The sequence below is a fragment of the Panthera uncia genome, chromosome A2 (genome assembly GCF_023721935.1).
Source record: "Panthera uncia isolate 11264 chromosome A2, Puncia_PCG_1.0, whole genome shotgun sequence".
In the NCBI taxonomy this organism is placed as follows: domain Eukaryota; kingdom Metazoa; phylum Chordata; class Mammalia; order Carnivora; family Felidae; genus Panthera; species Panthera uncia.
This window is the reverse complement of record NC_064816.1, coordinates 134682435-134702240: the sequence shown is the minus strand read 5'-3', so window position 1 is coordinate 134702240 and position 19806 is coordinate 134682435. Positions and strand designations below refer to the sequence as shown.

At 35.4% G+C, this 19806-nt stretch overlaps 1 protein-coding gene across 8 annotated transcripts in view; it reads left to right on the top strand.

Annotated features, from left to right (window-relative positions):
- CADPS2 (calcium dependent secretion activator 2) overlaps window positions 1-19806 on the top strand; it is a 545032-nt gene that overhangs the window by 401716 nt on the left and 123510 nt on the right. For all 8 annotated transcript variants that reach the window (XM_049641753.1, XM_049641747.1, XM_049641748.1 and 5 more), the window contains one exon: window positions 13702-13803. In XM_049641753.1, coding sequence (XP_049497710.1) covers window positions 13702-13803 — 102 coding nt within the window. The remainder of the gene's footprint in view (window positions 1-13701; window positions 13804-19806) is intronic.

Genomic DNA, 19806 nt, shown 5'->3' with positions numbered 1-19806 from the left:
AATATGTAATGCTGTTACATAAAAACAAACACAACTATCTGTGCACATCTATACCATTTACTAGTACTCTTGCCAGTTTAGGGTTTTTAGATCTATGTTGCACAAAATTGGCCTATTTTTTCCCTCTCTCATACGGCTTTTATTGGGATGTGATATTCACGTTACCATAGATAGCCATATACAGTGAGTTTGGGAACTTTGTAGCTTGTTTTGTATAGACGTCAAATGACTTACTGTTTAAAAATTATCAGTAACTCCTCTTTAAAACCATCTGGGCTTTGAGACTTCTAGATGGAAAGATTTTTACCTATCACATTAGTTAATTTTGTAGTTAGCTATACAGGCTTTCCTTCTGTCTTTTTGAGTGAGTTTTGTCGGGTTATGGTTTTCTAGGAAATAGTGCATTTTATCGAAGTTTTCAAATGCATTGATACTAAGTTCAAGACATTCTTTGTACTTTTTGCTCTGCCTACTTTTTGTACATTATAATGTTGTTTATTTTTATCTTCTCTTTTCCCCCTCAATCCATCTCGCCAGAAATTCTGTAAACTTTATTAGTCTTTCCAAAGAAGTAGATTTTGGCTTTGTTGAACTATACTACTCTTTTCCCTTTTCATTAATTTTTTTTAAAAACCAACTTTTTAGAAAAATAATTTTAGATTTACAGAAAAATTGCAAGGATCTTGCAGGGAATTTCTATATTTGTTTCCCCTGTTACCGTCGCATAATAACATGGTATATTTGTCAAAACTAAGAAACGAACATTGGCATGTAACTGTTACCTAACCAGTAGTTCTTAATTGGGTTTCACTAGCCCATTTTTTTGTGTCCTATTTTTTTCTTTCCTGTTCCAAGGTCCAACTCAGGATGCCACCCCTGTTGCATTTAGTTGTCATGTCCCCTCTGATCTGTGGAGTTCCTGCATCTTTTCTGGTTTTTCACAACCTTGACTGTTTGGGAGAGTTCTGGTCGAGTATTTTGTCAGATATCTCTCAGTTTGGGTTTGTGGGACATTTTCATGATTAGATTGAGGTTATGGGATTTTAAAGAGATAAAATACTGTCTCATCTCAGGAAGTCCTTGATAACCCCAAGACATCACTGGTCATCTTCACTCTAGGGTCACTGGGGAAAGGTAGTGCATGCCCAGATTCTCCACTGCAAAGATATTATTTTGCTTTCTCTAAACACTAGTTTTTGAAAGCAAGTCACTAAGTCTAACTCACACTCAGTGGGAGAGTGCCACTTTCCTGGAGGGAGGACCAACTAGATATATTATTTGGAATTCTTCTGCAAGGAAATTTGTCTTCTCTCTCTTTACTCAGTCAAACATTTATCTATATTAATCGGGATTCATATGTAGTTATTTTGTACTTTGGGTTATAATCTGATACTGCTTTATTTTGTTGCTCAAATGGTTCCAGCTTGAGCCATTGAGAGCTCTTTCAGACTGACTCCCTATGATAGGTACTAAAACATGCTCCAAGCTCATCTTGCATTTTCCCCCGTCTGGTAAGTGGAAAGCTGTAGGTGCCATAGTGGATTCTTTCTCCTGCTTATGCCAATTTTTGCTTTGTATATTTTGAGGCTGTTTATTAGGTACATTCAAGTTTAAAATTGTTAAATCCTCCTAGAGAATGGGAATTATTATCATTGTTTAATAATGACCCTTTTTACAACTAATGTATTTTGCATTCGAGTTTATTAAGATGGTTATTAATGTAGCCTTCTTTTGGTATTTGTCTGATATGTTTATTCATACTTTTAGCCTTTCTGTATTCTTGTGTTTTAGTGTATTTTATAAATAGCAAACTAGATTCTGATTTAATTCTCCAGTATGACAATTTGTTTTTTAATCAGTTTAGTCCGTTTACAATTATGTATATTGATATAAATGAATTTATTTCTACCATTTTATTTTGGCCTTTCTTTTTTTTTGGTTCATGTTTGTAGGCTTTTTGTTTCTTTCTTGCTCTATTGTTTTATCCAGGTTCTTTTCTTCTGTTTTTTTTTCCCCCTCAATAGCTTACATTTTCCAACATTTGAGATTTTACCAAGCATGTTGCTAAAAAATTTTTAAGTTTTATGCTAATCAACACACTTCTTCTCCTTCTAAAGAGTAGAGAGACCTTTACTGTCTATGCTTTAATTCTCTGGTATTTCAGTTGTATCCTTGTTTATTTGTTTTCTATTTTATACTCAACACTTGCTTTGATTTAGAATTTTTTCCTTTTTTCCTGAAGTATATTTTTTGGAATTTCCTATTATGGAGCACTTATGGATAGTGAATTTTTATTTGGAACTGTGTGTGTTCTACATTTTTTCAAAGAAAATTTTGCTAGGTGTACAGTTCTAGATTGACTGTTACTTTCTCTCAAAACTTTAAAGATAATACTTCGTTCTCTTCTGGCTTCCTTTGTTATGAGAAAGAAAGCTGTTGGCAATCTAATTGCCATTCTTTTGATGTGGATTTGTCTCTCCTCTCTGGATACTTTCAAGATTATTTTGTTCATTAGTGTTTTGTGGGTTCACTATAACATATCTACATGTGGATTTCTTTTCATGTATACTTTTGGGGGTTCCTGTGGATTTCTGATCCATGTACCCTGATATTGAGTAAGTGCAGATTTCTTTGAATTTACCTTGATTTGGGTGTGAAGATCCATGTTTGCCATCGTTCTGGAATATTGTTATCTCTTTCAATGTTGGTTCTCCCCTAATCTCTTTTCTGAAATTTCAAATATCCATATATGAGGCATTTATCTTATGTATGTTTTAATGTCTGTAATACATATTCTACTTATTTCTCCAGTTGCATTCTGGGTAATACTTTCAGTTCTATCTTCAAAGAACTTGACAGCGTTTTTCTATAAAGGGCCAGATAGTAAACATAATAAATATTTTGGACTTTGTGGGCCATATGATCTCTGCCACAATTGCTCAAGTGTATGTTTTAGTGCAAAAACAGCCAAGAGTAATATGTAAATGAATGGGTGTGGTTTGTGTTCTAATAAAATTTTATTCATAAAAACAAGTGGTAGACTATACTTTGCCAACCCTTACTCTATCTCATTCTCTTTTTAGTGAGGATATCTACTTTTTAACCCACTCATTGAATTGTTAATTTCAATTTTTTTTTTAGTTCTGGAAATTTCTATTTGGTTCTTTTTAAAATCCATTTGATTTTTGTTTTGTTTGTTTTTTGTTGTTGTGTTTTGAGAGAGAGAGAGAGTGCGTGCATGCATGATCCAGGGAGGGAGGGAATCTTAATCAGGCTCCACTCTGCCCATGTGGGGCTTGATTGCACTACTGTGAAATCAAGACCTGAACTGCAATCGAGAGTCAGACACTCAGCTGACTAAGCCACTCTGGCACCCCCATTTCATCATTTCTGAACCTCTCTCATTTGATTCTTGGTTTTTAGTTTTTATCTCTCCCTCATTTTCCCCTTAGACCTTTATAATTATTTTATATTCTGATCAATTTTAATAACTAAAATTTTCTAGGCGTTTATATCTTGTTTCTGCTGACATTTTTGCCATGGTCACTGTTTTCTTATTCAGCTAGCTTTTTTTTTTTTTTTTAGTAGGCACATGTATTTGAAATTAATTTGTGAGAATTCTACAAGGCCTGGTTGAGGATGCGAATACTCTCTTTTAAAGAGGATGTGCTCTTGCTTTTACTTGGTGATTGAGGTGCTACTGGAGCTACTTTAGTTTCTCATCTTGGGGATTTCTTGATTGCACAGGTAGTACCCAGTTTAATGAGGTTGGGCATACGGCTCATATTGTCAGGAAAGCCTCTTTCCCTCAATCTTTAGATGTTGTGGAAACAGACAGGTTTCCTTGTTGCCTCCCACTTACAAGAATGTGGATTCTTTCTGGCCCGTCCTTTAACTGATAGTACAGCCCAGTTGTTTGTACTGGGCCCAGTTTTTGCAGGAATCTCCGGTTCAGTGGCCCCTGGGGTTGCGGACCCCATGGTGCATTCTCTTGAACATAGCTGTAAAGCCTCCTTAGTATCAGCATTTACCCCCCCAAGGCAGCCCTGTTGTTCACATGCACCCCCCACTTTGGTTTCAGTTTCTGGTTCCTTTTCATTTTCCTCTGGAGAATTTTTTTTTAACTTTCTTCTGAGTACAGCACATTTAACTACTGTATGCTTATTATGACTTTGGCAGTGTTTAGGTGTTTTGTAGTGAAAAGGGGCTTTTGGAGTATCAAGTCAACCCACTATACTAGAAGCAGAAGAGTCATATAAAATTTGCATTTTGGAAAAAAAATATTTGAACATCTTGACTATGGAGAACCTGTTGGAATGCTCTCCACAACCTCTGCTTCTAGTTCCACCTGAGTAAATGCTGCTCGTCTGTTACATCTCAGCTGAAAAATCATTCCAAACCTGACTCCTTCCCTGAAAATCCATACTACCTCAAAGCTTTGTACCTTTGCCCTTCTTTATTGCAATTGTGCATTACTGTCTGGTTTTTCTTTTAATGCCTTTCCCTGCTATAAACTCTGTTGGGGCAGGACACATTTCTGTTCTGGTTATATTTTCCCCAGCACCTAGGCAGGTACTCAATGAATATTTGTTGAGTCAGGAAATGAATGATAGTGGCCATCTGTTTACAAATTTTATAAGTGAAATGTTGGGGCACTTGGTAAGTAGAGTTCACAATTAAATATTCTGAATGAATCAAATGCAATGATTTTTATGACCTGTGGAGAGATTCTGTGTAAAGCGGAAAGATTGTATCCTTTTGCCACCCAGAAATTAATAGATTAAAACAATGAAATACTCTTTTTATGTATAAAATTGAAAATGATTATAACAAATGATAAAGACAACAGTTGATGAGATTGCAGGGAAATGAATCATTTCATGCACATGGGTCACAGAGCAAACATAAGTAAGTGCTTTCTTAAAAAGCAATTTGGTAGTATGTATCAAATTTCTGAAAACATCATTACATTGTCTTAGCTTGGGCCACCGTAAAAAAAACTCCATCAGTTGGGTGGCTTAAACATTAGGAATTTATTTTCTCACAGTTTTGGAGATTGGAAGTCAGAGATCAAGGTGCCCAGCATGGTCAGGTTCTGGGGAAGGCTCTCTTCCTGACTTGCAAATGACTTCCTTCCCCCCATGTCCTCATATAACAGAGAAAAAGAAATCCCACTCTTTCTCTTCTTAGAAGGCCACCCATCCTATCAGTTTAGTGTCCCACCCCTATGACTGACCTCTTTTAACCTGATTACCACCTAAAAGTGCCATCTGTAAATACAGTAACATTGATTACTGTAGGACTTCAGCATATGGATTTTCATTCATGGTGGATTCAGTACAATCCATAGGACCACTTATCCAACAATGTACTTTCAAGAATTTACCCTAAAGAAGCAATAAGAGGTGGATTAAAAATATTATAGTGTAAGATTATGTATATGTAAGAATATATGTGTGGGGCACCTGGATGGCTCAGTTTGTTAAGCATTTGAGTCTTGAAGTAGGCTCAGGTCATGATCTCACAGTTCATGGGTTCAAACCCTGCCTCAGGCTCCACACTGACAGTATATGGAGCCTGCTTGGGATTCTCTATCTGCCCCTCCCCTGCGCGTGCACATGTGCTTTTTCTCTCTTGCTGTCAAAATAAACTTAAAAAAAAAGTTTACTCTATATATGGTAGTATACATGGTAGGAAGAAATAGAGGAAAAAGTCTAAATTCTAATGGAATACTGGGTAAGTTATGGTACTTCCATAACATGAAATATCATACTTACATTAAAAAGCATAAATGGCGGGGGCACCCAGGTGGCTCAGGCAGTTAAGCATCCGACTCCTGATTTAGGCTCAGGTTGTGATCTCACAGTTTTGTGAGTTCAGGTCCACACTGGGCTCTGCACAGGCAGTGAGGAGCCTTCTTGGGCTTCTCTCTTTCTCTCTCTGTCCCTTCCTCACTCATGCTGTCTCTGTCTCTCTCAAAATAAATAAATAAAACTAAAAAAATTTTTAAGCATACATTAGGAGAAGAGGTTTATAGTTCATTATAAATAAATTCAAATTATAAATCAGACTTGCAGTGCATGTATAGATTTATAGAACAAAAACTGGAATTACATTTACAAAATGATTGGGACATTTAAAGAAATTTAAAATTTTGTCTTTGTGGTTTTCTGAATTCTTCTCCTAAGTTATGTACATATAGACCTTTAGTTAAAATGTTGTGGTTTTTTTAAATAATATTAGGTATGGGTCAAAGATGACCTATCAACACTACCAATGTTAATACTCTTTATTTTTATTTAAAAATCACCTTGATATTTTATTTCTATTAAATTCTAGAGTTCTATGCAGTAATGATTTTAGTTTGGTTCCAGGAGAGCCCAGTTATCAAACACTTTGATAATGGTCTATGACCTGTTCATCACTAAACACAAAAACTGAGTCACAAGATCACATATCTTCATAGAGTTGGATAACTGCTTTTTTGTGAATAAGTATCTTTTTTTTTTTTAATAACTCCCAAAGAAAACAGGCCACAGTAGGAAATTCAAATAAGGAATGGATTAGGAGGGAGGAGTGTTTAGAAAGATAATAGGAGTTGTAAATTTCATTTGCAAAATATTTTTTCTTTTGCAATTCATGGAAAGTGCTTTTTCTGTCTCAATGAACATAGGGGTCGAATTAATTTCTTCTGGATATTTAAAATAATCAGGGGAAATGACACTGATTTATGTGACCAATATATGATCATCCAAATGAGATATCATTTTGTTTCAAACAATTAAGAAGTGTTCTAGGTTAGGGAACAAAATTGAGAGATTGTTGTTTTCTCCCTCCTCTCCCGTCACTTCTCATTCTTGTGCTGTGTCTTCCTCTCCTTTTTATTCTGTTCACAAATGGATATTGGTGAGAACTACACGAAGTGCAAAGTGACTTTGACCTGCTGTGCTGCAGGCCCAGTTGACAATTCCGAAAGGCCACTCTCCAGGTGTCTCTCCCCTTCTCACTTTTTTCAGGGGAAGCTAAGAGGTCCTACATTCCTCATAAGAGACAGCACGTGAAAAGAAGCCTCTAAGAAACTCAGACACACCATGAACTTTGCTATCTGCCCTGTCATTGCTTACAAAATCTCTTTTGCTGCAAGCCACCAAACTTCCAGGACAAACTTATTTGATGAACTGGGGCGGAGGCGGGGGTGGGGGTGGGGAGGCGTTGGTGAAGGAAGTCTGTATTTACCAGACTTTTCTTTACAATGGTAACTCCTGGTATCTTTCTTCAACCCACAAGCTTCCTGAGCACTCTCTTCCAAGCAATATGCAGGCTTCTAGAGATTATAAAACCAAGGACACTTTTATCCCTTAACTATCTAGAGTCTGTCCGGCTGATAAAATGATTAAGGAAATAACCATAGAATGAATATGTTAACAATTTTCATTAAATAACCAAATACTCATCAGCACTAAATGAGTCTTTTGAAGTGGGGATTGTGGAGAGATCCCATGATCAAATAATTTTGAAAAGTGATGTGAAAGTTAAACAGATTTCTTTACTATGAGACTTCGCAAACGCCTTGACGTGCCTTGGTTACATCATGGGCCTCCAGCAAGGTCTCATAAATTATATTGTTCAAAAAACCCTTGAGTGTTAGGACCATCGTTTTTAAAAACCTGTTAGGAGCCAGATGAAATAGATATTTAAATTAGTTTTCATCAGTCTTTATGGGCCTCTGAAAGTCTGTATTATACTGGGAAAAAAGGACCATAAAATGTGTGAACTGTAAACTGTTCAAGGGAAATGAAGCTATGAGGTTAGACTATATTAAAATATTTAAGCAGATTGCCTCATTAATGTTTGCTCTTCTCCAATGACAGACTCTGCAACCCATTTTTCACACTTTCCCTTTTCGATCTTTCTTGAAATATAATTCTTAGCTTCACAGAAACTAATTTCTTATCTGAACTACCCCAAAAGCCATCAGAGATGATAGAAGGTGGGTTATGATACTGTTTCTCTTGTTCTGAGTGGTCTTTCAAAAACATCCCTCTCAGGGGCACCTGGGTGGCTCAGTCGGTTAAGCATCCAACTTTGGCTCAGGTCGTGATCTCACAGTTTGTGAGTTGGAGCCCTGCATTAGATTCTGTGCTGCGAGCTCAGAGCCTGGAGCCTGCTTGGAATTCTGTCTCCTCCTCTCTCTGCCCCTCCCCCACTCACACACTGGCTCCCTCTCTCCCCCTCTCTCTCTGCAATATAAATAAACATTAACTTTTTTTAATCTTTCTCAATTTAGAGCTTATTTTGTACTTGTCACCAAAAGAGTTGCTAGTAATGACAGGATGTCCAGCATATATAATGGATTCTATTTGTTTTAAAATGCCTAATCTTCCAGATTGACCAATGGCACAAGTTACAAAATCCATTGTAAGATCGCTTAGTTCATGTAGGAATTTAATAAACTTAATTTGTATAAGGCCTTAATATGTATAGGAACTATTTTTGGATGAATCTGCTTTTCAGAAAAGGTAGTGTGTGTGTCTATACATGTGAACGTGCCTGCGTGTGATTCTTTCTCAGAGAACAGACTGTGACCCCGAGGCAAATGTAAGATGAGGCTCTTTAGCATCAGTCAGAGGATTCCGTTGTATGAATTCTTTTTTTTTTTTTTAAAGAGTCTATCAAGTACAATTAACATAGACCCAACTACATGTTCATTTGTTTATTATGTAATGCCAGAAAGAAGTTCTATGTCATAACTTGTTTGGGTCTATAATTAAAAGAAATGCATCTACTATTACACTGTATTTTATAATTTGTTAATATCTTAAACTTTCATGGAGCAGTTTTCTTAAAATCATGTGACTTCAGTAACTGCAGGCCCCAAGAAAAAAAGGAAAGATTTAAATCTTGGTACCTGAGAGGGTCTTTTTGTGTCATTGGAACAGCTTTAATATTTAATTATCAGTCATAGAATTAAGCTGCAAGTAACATTTGAATCAGAAAATTGGCTTTTTATTGTAGAATTTTCAATAACCATATTTTAACGTCATCTGAAAAGATGTCAGTGTCAAAGAGGCATGATTTATTTTACTTTTATTATCTCGGGGGGGGGGAAATTCTGTTTTTGAGATTTAAAGCAAATGATTTCACTAATAATTAAATGACAGGTAAATACTAAAAATGTTCTGCTAAGTGTAAATATAGCTAACTTTTTTTAGAACTCTTTTACCCAGAATATTAGAGTTAATTCCTGTTCTGTTCGCCAAAAAATTTCCTGTTTTACCCACTGTGATAGGATTTAAAACATTGCAAATAATCTAATACTAATAAGCAATAATATTTTTGATATTACTAATTCATGAATTTTTATAATCTGTACTTGGTATTTTTATATTCTGTGTATCACTTATTCATGTCTTTAGCACTTCCGTATTGAACATCAGTCTGCCAGTTCTGGGTACCAGGGTTGCAGCACAAAGGAGGCAGATAATAAAAACAAGTCTGTCATGTGTGGGGTGATGGCGGTATGCACAGTGAGCAGCAGTAAAGCATATTAAAGGAGAAGAGACCTGTGGGAAGGGGAGATTACATCTTTACCTCAGGTGTTTAGAGAAAACCTCACTGATTCTGAGTCCTTTAGGTTGAGATGAGAAGGGAGTGAGCAAGCCATGTGTGACTAGAAAAGTGGGAGCAGCATATGCAAAGGCCCTGAGGCATGTGTTCTGTGTTTGAGGGCTAGCTAGGAGACCATCATGGGGCGGGGGGTCTGCTGTGAGGGGTAGAGAAGATCAGAGTGTGAGTGTGGGGAGAGGGGGTCCTAACAGGTCTTGTGGAGCATTATAAAGGTTTGGGCTTTTGCAATGAGTTGTTCGCATGACAAAGCATGACTCATACTTGGAAAAGGCTCACCCTAGTGTGTTGCCAAGACTCTGACATAGAAAAGACTAGAAAAGGGAGACCAACGAGGCTGCAGCCATACCAGGATATGTTTTGAAGGTATAACTGACAGAAACTAATTTATAAGCTAAGTTTGTAAAGCTATTGTTTTAAATTTCTATTACGTTGGGTCTACTAGATGAATGTTCATAATATATAACTGTTTTAAGTTTCTCTTAAAGCTGCTTTCTACAAGTACAAATTTCAGAACTGACTTTGTTGAGATTTTTTTAATAGAATTACTGATTCAGTGGCAGGTATTTTGTTTTTGTTTTGTTTTTTAATATAATTTATTTTGAGAGAGAGCACACATGAGCAGGGGAGGGGCAGAGAGAGAGAGAGAGAGAGAGAATCCCAAGTGCAGGGAGCCCCACCCGGGCCTTGATTTCACAAACTGATGAACTGTGAGATCATGCCCTGAGCCAAAATGCAGTCAGATGCTTAACTGACTGAGCGACCCAGGTGCCCTATAGGTATTTTAAATTTTATCAGTTTTTAAGCTTGCTGCCTTATGTGAGTAATATAGAAAATGTCTGATGTAAGTAAGTATGCTTGAAATATTCCACATTGCCTCTCAGATACAGTTTCCATTTTTTAACACAGATTTTTTTCCTCTTTATTATTTTCTGTGAAAATATCGGGGAAAGAGAATAAGATGTGGGCACTACGAGCCCTGGATTTGGAATGCAAGAGACCTAGGTTCAAGTCCAGGCCTCTGAACTTATAATCGGTTTGACCTTGGGAAAGTCACCTCACCCCCCTGACCCTAAGCAGCCTCCTCTCTTGGAGGCTGCAGAATGGATTGCTGTGAGCCTCTTATGTTATGCATATAAAACAGCTAGCATAGTACCAGGGGCACGTTAAGAATTTTGTTTCTGGTAATTGCTATATTTGTTTTGATAACAACCATGACAAGGAAGATCTGATGACACAGAGGTATTTGTGTTTATTAGGAAGAATAATTTTAGAAGGAGCTGTTACCTGTAGGCATGACTGCAGCTAAGTTATTTGTTACCATCACTTAGGTATAGATGCCTACTCCGTATACCTAACATTCAGTACGTAGTCTGGTATATGCACTAAAGGCATGTAAATAAGGACAAGTCCAAAATACTAACTCCGGTGTTTAACTGGTCGGATTTATACCTAATGAAATAATCTCACTAAAATGGCAGCCCTTCGCTGTGTATAACAGTCTTTATTTTAGTGAAAGTTCACACAAGTGATGTTCCCCTGACTTACCTTTCTTGCTTTTTATCACCTAAACCCCTGGCTCCGTTGTGTCAGGTAGGTGAGGTGCCCAAGTGAAGTTTGATATGGCAGGACGAGTTGCTGTATCCTTGTGAATCACAATCTCCTTTGACAGTTGAAGTAAGGTTGACTCTAACATAACTGTGTGGAGTCTGCCAGAGAACAAAGCCAAAGAACCGTATCAGTCATCAGAAAACTAAAGATGAGTTCCTTGCCCTTTTTCATCAAAGTTGGCATAGGTGAAATACCCACCCACAACGTGGTATGAGTTTTTGTGCTGTGCAATAACATAATGTGGCTATAGTTTTCATCTGAATGCTCAAATTCCCAGGTTAATGATTTATATAGAACTCTCCACTTGAACTTTTGTGATCATTATTGTACTTATTTTTAAGTCTGGGTTGTGCTATCGTTTTCTCAGTGGGTATTTATTCTGAATTACTATGTGAAAAATCCATTTTATTACAAATGATTATAATATTACAAATTTGTTTTTAATTTTTTTAATGTTTTTATTTGTTTTTGAGAAGAGAGAGACAGAGCATGAGCGGGGGAGGGGAGAGAGAAAGAGGGAGACACAGAAGCCGAAGCAGGCTCCAGGCTCCGAGCTGTCAGCACAGAGCCCGACGCGGGGCTCAAACTCACAAGCTGTGAGATCATGACCTGAGCTGAAGTTGGATGCTTAACCAACAGAGCCACCCAGGTGCCCCTATAATATTACAAATTATTATAAAACATTGGGTTAGCTCAAAGTTCATTGTTTTGTAATTTCTAGATCAGACTTTCTTTTCTCCTTCCTAAAAATATTTGAAAAAATATTTGAATATTTTTCTGGAGTTCACATCCTGATGCAATGTATTATTCTATGAAATTAAATAATTGATGTTTCCCTATTTAAGGATGAAGTATAATTATAAGAATTTCACAGCATAAATTCTAGCAGCAGTGAGTTTCTGAAATAACAAATTATTTACTCTATAGTGGAAAAGAAATTTTTAGACTTAAGAGATGCCTTGATATCAATAAAAGGTCTTTGTCATAATGATTCAGGTATAACTTTAAAATTAATTGCTTTTATCCTAATTGACTAGTTGCAAGCATCAAAGATACACACACACACACACACACACACACACACACATATGTATGTAAAACAAGAGTGGGAGAACCAAATAAAAACCTTATGGGAAAGTTATATGAAGCATTTCCATAATCATTTCTACCCATTTTATACATAAACATTAAAAATTAGTTAAAATTATAAATATATAAGTCTTTGGGAACTATAAAATATAATCTTTAGAAAAATAAGCTAATTGAGGAAGAAATGATTAGTGTTAATTATCAAACCCAAAAGATTCATTTTGTTGAAACATACACTTTTTGAATGATATCAATACATCTTTCTCTTTGCATTAACTAAGTTAAAATTCGTATGTTCAAAATTTTTGATGATTGTTGCACAAGCAGACTTAAACTTATATAGTATAAATTCTAAATCCATTATTCATTAGAAATATCTTATACTTTTAATCCTGATCTTAGTAAAAGAAGATGTCTGTTTAGTCTTCATAATTACTTCTAAAAATTTTAATGAGATCTTGCCTTGATTCCATAGGGATATTTGGCTAAGCACAAAAATCCTGAAACATAGATGGTCTGTCTTCTCTATATGCTTTTATTCAAGTATTTATTTTTATTTTTAAATAAGTTAAAATTTGTGTGCCAACACACTTAAATAAACAAAAATATGGTACAATAAACCACTACATCTGTTCAGAATTTCTGTGTTTTTTCAATTAAAATTAAATCTCCAGTTTCACATTAGCTTAATTTTTATTTGGAAGAAAAGAAGTTAAGATATTTTAGTTTGTGTTCAGTATGATTTTATAATATTTCTATCCAGGGGATATTTATTCAATTTGTCAAATATTTGATGCCACTATAAAACACTTTTCACTGTCATCTCAAGGACTAATCATTGTTTTCTGTAGATCTGGAAAATATTTATTGTACTCCTTTACCTTGAAGGCTGTCTAAAACAGAATAGTTCGATTGCATTCATTCCAGGTTAAAATCTGAAACAAATGACTACAAATACCTCCTTTAAATAAATTTCCACTATAGATGCAAGTAATATGTATACTGTGAACCAGTATACATTTTTCTTATCTATTCTTCAGGGAAATATAAAGATTACACACACACACACACACACACACACACACACACACACACACACACAAGGGCAATGGGTGGCTCAGGTGGATAAGCGTCCAACTCTTGGTTTCAACTCAGGTCATGATCTCAGGGTTCATGAGACTGAGCCCTGTGTTGGGCTCTGCACTGATGGCATGGAGCCTACATTGTATTCTCTCTCCCTCTCTCTGTGCCCCTCCCACACTTGCACTTTCTTTTCTCTCAAAATATATGTGTATAAATAAAGATATATATAAAGATATAAAATACATGATATTAACCATTCTATCAATATAAATGACTGATTTTGATTTTTTCCAGGCCTGATGGAATTGGAACAGTTTCAATGGAAGAAAAAGAGAGATTTGAGGAGATAAAAGAAAGACTCTCTTCCCTTTTAGAAAATCAGATAAGCCATTTCAGGTATATATATTCCATTCATTAATATTAAGTATTTGCTTTCTTCATTCAACACTCCAATCCCCCACAGCTGTTTATCATGTCTTTCTGCTGCTACACAAGAACTACCAGTAGCTTCTTTTCCAATGCCTGCAAGGTAAGATCCACGTTCCTCAGTCTGTGGTCTGTTTCTAAGCCCACCACCATTCAGTTTCCACCATTTGCTAAGGTAGATCCCTTCACCCTTCAGTGTCCAGTGTGGAACGTATTTCTCATGTGCGCATTTCTCATTCTTGAGTAGCCTCTTTCCCCAGCTCTGGTGACTAGTCCTTTCTCTCAGAATCACCAAGCAAGGAACCTCTTATGTCCTGTCTTCACAGTGTAGCCTTTCTCAATCATTCCAGCAAAGACTGAAAAACCTGAAGTCTTTCAGCATATATCATCTGTAGTTTTCACTAGTCGTTTATCACATAGTTATAACACCCATTTTTTAAGCCATTAGTTATCCTTTTATTTATATTTTCTGAGAACAAGGGTCCCACTGCCTGGCACAGTTTCTTGCTCAAAAAAATTAACCATTTACACTAAGAAACATTTGCATAGTGAAAGGTCAAAAATCTTAATATTTTTCCCCCTGATTATAGTTAGCTAAACAGAACCTCATGGTTAAAAACAGAAATTTGCCAATATGTTCCCTTTTTTTTTCAATCATTTTTACCAGGTCCTATAGTATGTTGTGTCTTACAACATACTTGTCTTGTTGCAGAGATCAGACTTGAAATTATTTCATCATTACTGAAAACTTCGGTTAATATACTTCTGTAATAGTTCAAGAAAGCTGTTACTTAACCATTACCTTCTAGGCATATTATAAGTCTTCCCCTGTGAGTCTGACTAGCTCAAGAGAAAAGACCTAAAGCCATGGACAATAAAGACTCCCACTGGAACAGCCCAGCCAGATTCTTCTTTAGCAAAGACCATAGTCTACACATACCCACCTTAAGTGCATATAGCTTCCATTCAAGTGTTTACTGCCACGCTTTTGAAAATGATCAGACAACCAAGGTCATCAGACATTTGAGGAAAGTATTTAATATGGAAAATAGAGTCTAAAATAAGTAAATACGAAAAGAACAATTGGGAAAACATGGGGAAAGTAAAATTAATGTGGGGACTAAGGCAATGAAAATCTGTTATTGATGTCCTTGGAGAGGTTTAAGAAGATAGGGCAACTATAAAACAAAAGAAGGATGTTGTTAAAAATTTAAAAAAATGAATAAACCTCAAGGAACAAATACAAACACATACACGCTATTAAAAATTAAGTTAATGAAACCTTCTAGAAAGTAATAGGAGAAAGGTAGGAAAATGGAAATACAAAGATAAGAAAAATTAAGGATTTGCTCAGGAGTTTCATCACCATAAATAATAGGAATTCTGGAAACATAAGGCTGAAAGTAGGAAATTGTCAATACATTTATTCAAAAACATTTTACAGAAGTAAGAGACATAAGTGTTCACAGTGAAAGAGCTCATTGAGTACCCAGCACAATGGATTAGAATAGATACTCATCAGGGACATTTTCATGAACTTCCAGCATCTTGGGGATAAAAGAGAAGATCGTGAAATACAAAGAGTCCAGAATCAGAATTACTTCTCAACATTGATTCGTTCTACAAACATACATTGAGTACATATTGTGTGTCAGGCAGAGAACAAAGTTAAAGTTCCTTTTCTTCAACTTTCATTCTGATGAGAGGAGCAATACAGATATTCAGAAAACAATGCATCACTGTCTTCAAATTTCTGAGGAAAGATTATTTTCAACCTAGAATTCTATACCAGTAACAGTCTTAAGGGTAGTAGTAGAAAAATATTTTCAGACATTAGGACCTTAAAAGATATGCTTCTTGAGGTGACTGACTGCTAAAGCCAGTAGACCATGTAGCTCTTGATCTCAGGGGTTATGAGTTCAAGCTCCATGCTGGGCATGGAGCCCACTTAAAAAAAAAAAAAAAAGATATGCTTCCCATAATCCCTTTCTGGAGAGTACAAATTCCAGACAAAGGAAAAAACAAGGAGGGATAGTTAAGATCCCTGAAACTGAAAATCGGCATTAAAGAGGAGGGAATCTTCGTGGTGATTGTTAATAGAAACCCCAAGTGATGGCTGAGCTTTGAAAGCAGCCAGTTCTGATAAGAGCAGGTCAGAAAAATTCTTCAAGTAAATTAAATTGACAAAATACTAAGATGTTTTAATATGTTGAGAGAGAATTTACCCATTTGGAAGTGAGTCTGGAGTTATATTAATTAGGTTATATTAGTTATATTGGAATTTGGAATTACATTAGATAAGGTCTATAAAAAGAGGAAATTAGGGGCGCCTGTGTAACTCAATCAGGTGAGCATCTGACTCTTGATCTCTGTTCATGTCATGATCTCACAGTTGTGAGATTGAGCCCCACATTGGACTCTGCTGTCAGCGCAGAGATTCTTGTGATTCTTCCTCTCCCTTTCCTTCTGACCCTCCCCTGTGCACACATGCACTCTTGTGCATGTGCTCTCTCTCTTTCAAAATAAACAAAAAATATAAAAAAAATAAAAATAAAGACAGGTATTAAATATAAACAAAATGATGGCACATAAGAAATCATAGTACTGTGTCTCAGTTATCTAGGATATTACATAATATAAATACTCTCTTTAACCCCCAAATGGTATAACTGTGTTAGAAAGATAGGAAGGACAGGAATTACATTTAGGGCTGGGTAAAGTAGTAAAAAAAAAAATAACATATGTCTAAGATGGGATGATATTTATCCTGTCATCTGAAACAAAAAAAAATTTAAAGACTAAAATATGTGCAAAAATGCTTTTCAACACATTAAATATAAGACCGTGAATAAAGGTGATTCTTGAGAGATGAGAAACAAATGAATAAGCCCTTTCATTGCCTCTGCTTAGCATGAGGACAGTGTTTCCCGGCCATGGCCCAGGGAGGAGAATCTCAGTGGACCCTGACTTGAGACAGAGGTGGGAGTCCAGGAAGGACAAGACAGCCAGAATTCTCAGATCAGACTTCTAAAGAAAGAGAGAAGAGACCTACAGGTATTTGCTGAGGGTCCCCTTAGAGTCTTCAACTAACTATTGATCTGAGCAAGTATGTAAGGAAACTATTTAAAGTCAGGCAAATAATCCTTTCTCTCTGTGGTAGAGGATAATCCCCAAAGCTAACACAGCTAAGAGGAGTACCAGTTTCTACCACCCATATTGGAAAGCTTCTAAGTCATGAGTATCAGAATACTGAGACGGCTTTGCCTCAGTAATGGAAAAAAATTAGCCCTGTTTTTATCTCTCCTGATGAGAATTAAAATCAAAATTCAAGTAAATCAGATTGTTTTTAAGTAATTTCATTGAATTCCAGAACAAAGTTCAAGAATACAGGAATACAAAAATATTGAGCCACCAATAATGTAAAACAACACTGTCTAGCGTCCAGTCAAAAATTTCTAGGCATATGAAAAAAAATAGTAAAATATAACCAATGAAGAGAGCAAAAACAGCCAAAAGTAGAAATAACACAAGATAGAATTAGTAAACCATACTATTAAGAGAATTATTACCAAATGTCTTATGTTCAACCTGTTAAGGGCTTTAATGGAAAACCTACAGCTTCATACTTAATATGAAGATTGAATGTGAAAGATTGAAAGTTTTTCACCTAAGATCAAAAGGCAAGCATGTTTGCTCAGAAATCCATATTCAAGGTAGTGTGGTATGGACAGTTCAGAAGTAGACTCATACACATATGGTCAATGGATTTTCAAAAAATATATAAAGATAATTTACAAAGTATGCTTTTTTTCAACAAATATTAACCTGGACCCATACCTCATACATGATTGAAAAGTTAACCTAAAATGGATAGATCTAGAAAACAGAAAAATGTCTCTGTCCTTAGACTAAGCATAGATTCTTAAACACCAAAATCACGATTCATAAATGGAAAAATTTTACCTTAAACTTCAACAACATTAAAAACTTTTGATCTTCCAAAGACATTGAGAGACTAAGAGATACATTCCAGAATGGGAAAAACTGTTTGCACAATATGTATCCCACAAAAGACTTTTTATCCAGGATATATAAATAACTCTTAAAACTTAGTAAGAAATGAAACAACTCAATAAAAAAATTATGATATTTCACCAAAGACATATGGTGAAAAGGCATATGAAAAGATGCTCAACATCATTACTCTTCAGGGAAATACAAACTAAAATACAATGAGGTACTACTATGTCATTAGCATAGCTAAAATTTAAAAATTACTCCCCAAGGTGTTGGCATGGTTGTGAAACTGGACCTAGCCTATGACCTAGGCCATTCCACTTGTAGGTACTCCCCCGAGAGAAATGAAAGCATATGTCCACACAGAGACTTTTATGTGAGTGTTCAAACCTTAACATACCAGCATTATTCCTAATAAACACAATATGAAAATAAGCCAGGTGGCCATCAGTGAGGAATGAACAATGTATTGCAATACTTCTGAGCAGTAAAAAGGAATGAACTGTTGATAGCATAAAAATATATTGAGAGAAATTACATGCAAAGAAATACATGCTATGATTTCTCTTACATAAAATTATGGAAAATACAAATTATTCCAAATGACAAAGTAAATCAGTGGTTGCCTGGGCCCAGTGGGTGGGGAAGGAACATTTGAGGGTCATGAATATATATATATTAAGTTGAATGTAGTGATGGTTTCACAGGTGTTTACATATGTCAAAACTTATCAAATTATATATTTTAAATATGTGCAGTTCATTATATATCCTTTATGCCTCTAAATCTATTAAAAACTAAGTACTTCCATAGTGGAAAGTTAGTGGAATCATATTTAAAACTGAAAAATCAAGAATTAGAAATATTAGCATGTAGGTTAGGAATATAACTTTTAAATACTGAAAGAAGTAGCTAAAAGTTAAAAACTTTTTTTTCTGAAGAAATTTACTTGGGGAGTGGGGTGGAAATGACATAAAGAACTTTTTTTCATAAAACGTTTTTAAAAGAAGTTTCCTTTCAGACTATGTGCATATATAACTTTAACAAAAAGAAATCCTGTATTTTAAAATAGATAAGGAAAGGAAACAATTTGTGGGACATGTCTATGCAAGTTCATTTATCTGTGTAATTAATTTACTATGTTAGGAATGAGGGTGATTTTAATTTATTCAGATTAGATATTAAACTTTGTTGAATTTTATTTGATAATTGAGTATGTTCCCCTTTGCTTTGCTATTAGAGAGCTATCAAAGTGGTAAAAACCCAAAATATTTATCCTGAAAGGCAGAACAAAACTATTACTTTCTTTTAAAACTCATTTTGTAAAGATTAATTAAGCTTCTGTGTAGTTATTTTCTGTACTTTATTGATTCAGGATTACTTGTACTCTGTAAATGTGCTGAATTATTTACACATCATGGGCAGCTAATGCTAATTCAGAACATACCCAGTGGGACCTCAGAGCCCTGAAATGCTAAATGTAATCTGGGGATCAGTAACATTCCATTCATAAAATGTGTCACCCACAGGTTAATGGAAATAAACAATAGGAAAGACAATGGGTGGATTATGCAAATACACTGAAAAGATTTAAGCAGGGGGAGGGGACTATAAGAACCCAATTTGTGTTTTATTTAAACGTGGATTAAGGTTTATGGTACACAAAATGACGAAAGCTACTTTGCTAATTTGCTAATGCTCTAAAAGGCAACACTGCCCAGGAAACAAAACTATCAAAAATAAATTGGTGGTGGTTTTTGTGCATGGGAGCAGAGGGGGGAGTGAGAGAATGCATCGAGGCAAGAGTAAGTGAAGGAAATTTTTGACAGTAAATGAAATGATAAACACTGTTGTGAAGAAAAATTTGACTGGATTTATGACATTTTTTTGCATTTATCTGAAACTAATAAAAGTTTCATAAAACTAAAACCCAGCCCTAATATAAATTTAACAACT